Raw genomic sequence first — 4,076 nt, 5'->3', positions numbered from 1 at the left:
AATTTAAATTAAAAAAACAACAACAAAAACATAAGTTTGATTATTGCGTTAGTTTTTTAAAGTAAAAAATAACACAGAAATAAGTTTAACTGAAACCACTACCTATTCTGTTATGTTTGTGAGATTTCTAATTATATTTCTTCAGTTTTATACATTACACACTCAAAGACAAGCATTGAAGTTAGTTATACACTGCTGTGATTCAAAAACATTCTTGAACTAGTAATTCACTTGACAATTCCATAAATTCCATAAACATTTAGATTCTATATTGAGAGTAATAAAATAAATATTAAAGAATTAAAGCAAGTTTCTATTTACTTTTTGTAAAAAGAAAACTAAAGAAAAAATATAGTGAAATTAAACAGTAAAATAATAGTTAATAGCTAATAATAATAGTTAAGAACATTTACAAGACAGCAGGACACAAGCATCATACCTGGATAGTTACTCTACTGACTAAGCCCTCAGTGTTTTAAGTCTCTACTGCTTTCAAATTCTTGTTTATACTAAACAAATGCAGGATTACCTTTTGAAGAGAATACTTATTCCCACACTGTAAAAAGGTCTAACTATGGCATGACCCCTATCTGGTACTAGTACTCAGTGATTTCTATATCAAACTTTACAAATATACCATTCTGAAAATAGCTGTTCTAAGAACCAAGATGGTTCAGATATGTTGCTGATAAATTTATAATAAACAAAGATTCCAGAATTAATAAACCATTTGAGTAGACAATAATCAATGACATATTTCACAACAGAAATGATAACAAGCTCCCTTTCCTAGAAGTGATGCTTATCAAGATGTATAACTCATAAACAACAGTTTACAAAAAACCCAGATACTGGTAAGCATCTTAAACGTATAAACCACCATATACATATAACACTGGTATCACAGACTGCTTTGTCTTTAGAAAGAACATGATTTTTTAACACACAAGAAGAAACAATTAATCACTATGGTTCTCCCTGACAATGGATATCCTGAATATTTGATGAAGATGAATGTTAAAAATAAGCAGGAAGAAAAGTATATACACATTAACAAATTCCTTTACCTTTTCAGAAATCAAATCACAACAGAATAATATAGCAGTCAGTGCATACCACATCACCTCAAGAACTGACAGGGAGAAAACTAATGTAGTAAGAATTCAAGAGCACAACATGTACACAAGACTATAACACAGATCTATCTGGAACAGCACATTTTGTCAAAGAAAAGGATCACACAACTAAGTATAATACTATTAAAATAATGGCTATAAAATACACATAAAAGAAAAAACAATAAAAAGATAACGCCTAGCACAAAAACTAGCTAAACCTAGTCTTTCCATTTAAAAATAAACACATCTGAATAGTAAACTGGATTAAGTCCAAATGTGGCAAGAGCCCATATAAGTGTTTATTACCCATATCTTTATAACAAGAACACATGGGTTTGAATCCACTTTTTTTCACGATGTGAATTTCTTTCCAAGACTTCCTAATAAAATATAGTGTCAAAGCTAATTTGTAATTAGTGATTGAAATAATAGAAAAGTTAGCAAATCACCAATTAATTGTTAAATTATTGTATATTTTATTGTATATGCTATTAACCATGATCACTTGGTTGTTAAATTTCACGTAAAGCTACGTGAGGGCTATGTGAACTATCTGTCCCTAACTTTGAAGTGATAAGACTAAGTGGAAGACAGCTAGTCAACACCACTCATCATCAGCGCTTGTTATGAATCATATAGTCTTCAGACCTATTGTCTGGCAAGCTGACTACTAGGCACTAAAATAATGATTGGTGTCCAGTTGCAATAGTTTTATCAGAAATACATAACTGTTGTAGGATTTACTTGAGAAAAAGAAATAACCATCACTTCAAAAACACCAAACCCCGACCATGTAATAGTTGCATTATGTAAAACTCACATGAAATAATTAAATAATCTGTTAACATTAAAAAGTCAATCAATTTGTTGTTAAATACAAACAACTCTTCAGTTTTAGGTATAAAAATATTCTGGTAATTATTAAATTTTCTTCACCCTACAACTGACAAGCATTACAAGAATTTTATTTACATTATGTACAATGAGTCGAATGACATTTAACTTTTATTTTTCTCTCAAGTCCTTTGTAACACCTTCATACATTTTAGTTATTTTCTTTTTGGTGCTTTTCTACATGCAGAACACCTTAAAAGTCCTAGCTACAGATATCATACCTAGATGCTTTCTTTACAGTTTGTAGCTACTAATGTTTTAGGGTTCCACATACTTTTTCACATACCATACTGGTGTGATTTTACAGAAAAACTATGCAAGTGTTCCCTGTCACAACAGTACACTATAACTAAAAATTTCATATTTCGTTACTTTCCCTTCCGTATGATTCCTCTAGTGTTTTATTAAGATGATTATAATTTCAAATTTGTTTACTACACACAACACAACTGTAGTTTCCCCCCACTGTATGTCCACTGAATGTTTTTATCAAACACTTCACACTGTTAAAGTTTAACTCTAGCGTGTATCTTTTGATGTTTTCTGAAGTTTGTATCAAATACAAATTCTCTGCCACACACTGTGCAACTATATGGTTTCTCTCCAGTGTGTAACCTCTCATGTTTTTTTAGATAACTCTTTGTTCCAAATTCTTTGCCACAGATTGCACAGCTGTATGGTTTATCCCCAGTGTGTACACTTTCATGTTTCTTTAGGTAAGTACTTTTTCCAAAATTTTTCCCACAGATTTCACAGTTGTATGGTTTCTCCCCAGTGTGTATTCTCTCATGGTTTTTTACTTCACTTTTTCTTCCAAACTTTTTGCTACATACTACACAGCTGTATGGTTTCTCCCCAATATGTATTATCTCATGGCTTTTTAGTTCACGTTTTGTTACAAATTCTTTGCCACACCCAACACAACTGTATGGTTTTTCCCCAGTGTGTATCCTCCTATGAATTTTTAGGTCACCATTTCTTGCAAATTTTTTTTTACATATTATACAACCATAAGGCTTCTCTCCAGTGTGTATTCTTTGATGTATTTTTAGTTCACTATTTGTTCCAAATTTTTTGAAACATACTGTACACCTGTAAGGTTTCTCTCCAGTGTGTATCCTTTGATGTTTTTTTAGGTTACTTTTTCTTCCAAATTCTTTGCCACACATTACACAAACATATGGTTTCTCTCCAGTGTGTATCCTTTCATGTTTTTTTAGGTTACCTTTTCTTCCAAATTCTTTGCCACACACTACACAAACATATGGTTTCTCTCCAGTATGTATTTTTTGGTGTATTTTTAAATTACTATTTGTTCCAAATACTTTTCCACATATTACACAACTGTATGGTTTCTCACCTTTAGAAGGCATAACAGATTGTTTTAGGTTACTTCCACTTAAATTTGTCTTTTCAAATACATCACTGTTTGGTTTCTGAGATTTGCTGACTTCTATTTTCATAAAGGAATCTTCTTGTGTTAAATTATGATCACCAGCAAACTGATTTCCAGAAGATGTGTTTACATTGGTCTTCATATCTAAAATAAAAAATACAGATGTGAAATACACAGTTATTAATAAGTACATGATACATTATTCTTATGAACTCCTACATTTTTATTGGTCTAATCCAATCAACTAATAAAATTCAACAAAGTGGTTATGCACTTTAAACAATAAGGAAAAAATGAGAAATCTGGAAAATGAAATTAAGTTATTGTAAAGTATAGATTTGTTCTGAATAGTAAGATTGCGATCCCAAAGTTAATGTTGGTTACTATCAGTGTCACTTTCTTACTTGCTGTAGTTTATTGGTGTATAATGACAAAAAGTCATGATATCTAATCAAAAACACTTTAGGTGTGAAAAAAAATAGCAGCAAAAATGTTTTGTTCAACTTGGGGAATTATGGTGAGTAAAACAAAATATGGGACCTAGCTAGCTAATGAATTAATATTTGCTGTAAAATTCTAATCAATGCTATAAGTGTAACTACCAGTTAGGCCGCCAATTTTGATTTCACTCCTTTAATTCACACACTGAATCCATTTTTTGGCCACTC

General features: G+C 30.9%; 1 protein-coding gene across 4 annotated transcripts in view; it reads right to left on the bottom strand.

Annotated features, from left to right (window-relative positions):
• Positions 1-360: 360 nt before the first annotated feature.
• The window catches only part of LOC106473673 (gastrula zinc finger protein xLCGF3.1-like), a 24,889-nt gene continuing 21,173 nt past the window's right edge, over positions 361-4,076 (bottom strand). For all 4 annotated transcript variants that reach the window (XM_022402072.1, XM_022402074.1, XM_022402075.1 and 1 more), the window contains one exon: positions 361-3,552. In XM_022402072.1, the coding sequence (XP_022257780.1) occupies positions 2,519-3,552 (1,034 nt within the window). In that variant the 3' untranslated portion in view covers positions 361-2,518. The remainder of the gene's footprint in view (positions 3,553-4,076) is intronic.

The sequence above is a fragment of the Limulus polyphemus genome, unplaced genomic scaffold, assembly GCF_000517525.1.
Source record: "Limulus polyphemus unplaced genomic scaffold, Limulus_polyphemus-2.1.2 Scaffold6394, whole genome shotgun sequence".
Classification (NCBI taxonomy): domain Eukaryota; kingdom Metazoa; phylum Arthropoda; class Merostomata; order Xiphosura; family Limulidae; genus Limulus; species Limulus polyphemus.
The sequence above is the reverse complement of the archived record's forward strand: the minus strand, read 5'-3'. Positions and strand labels throughout refer to the sequence as shown.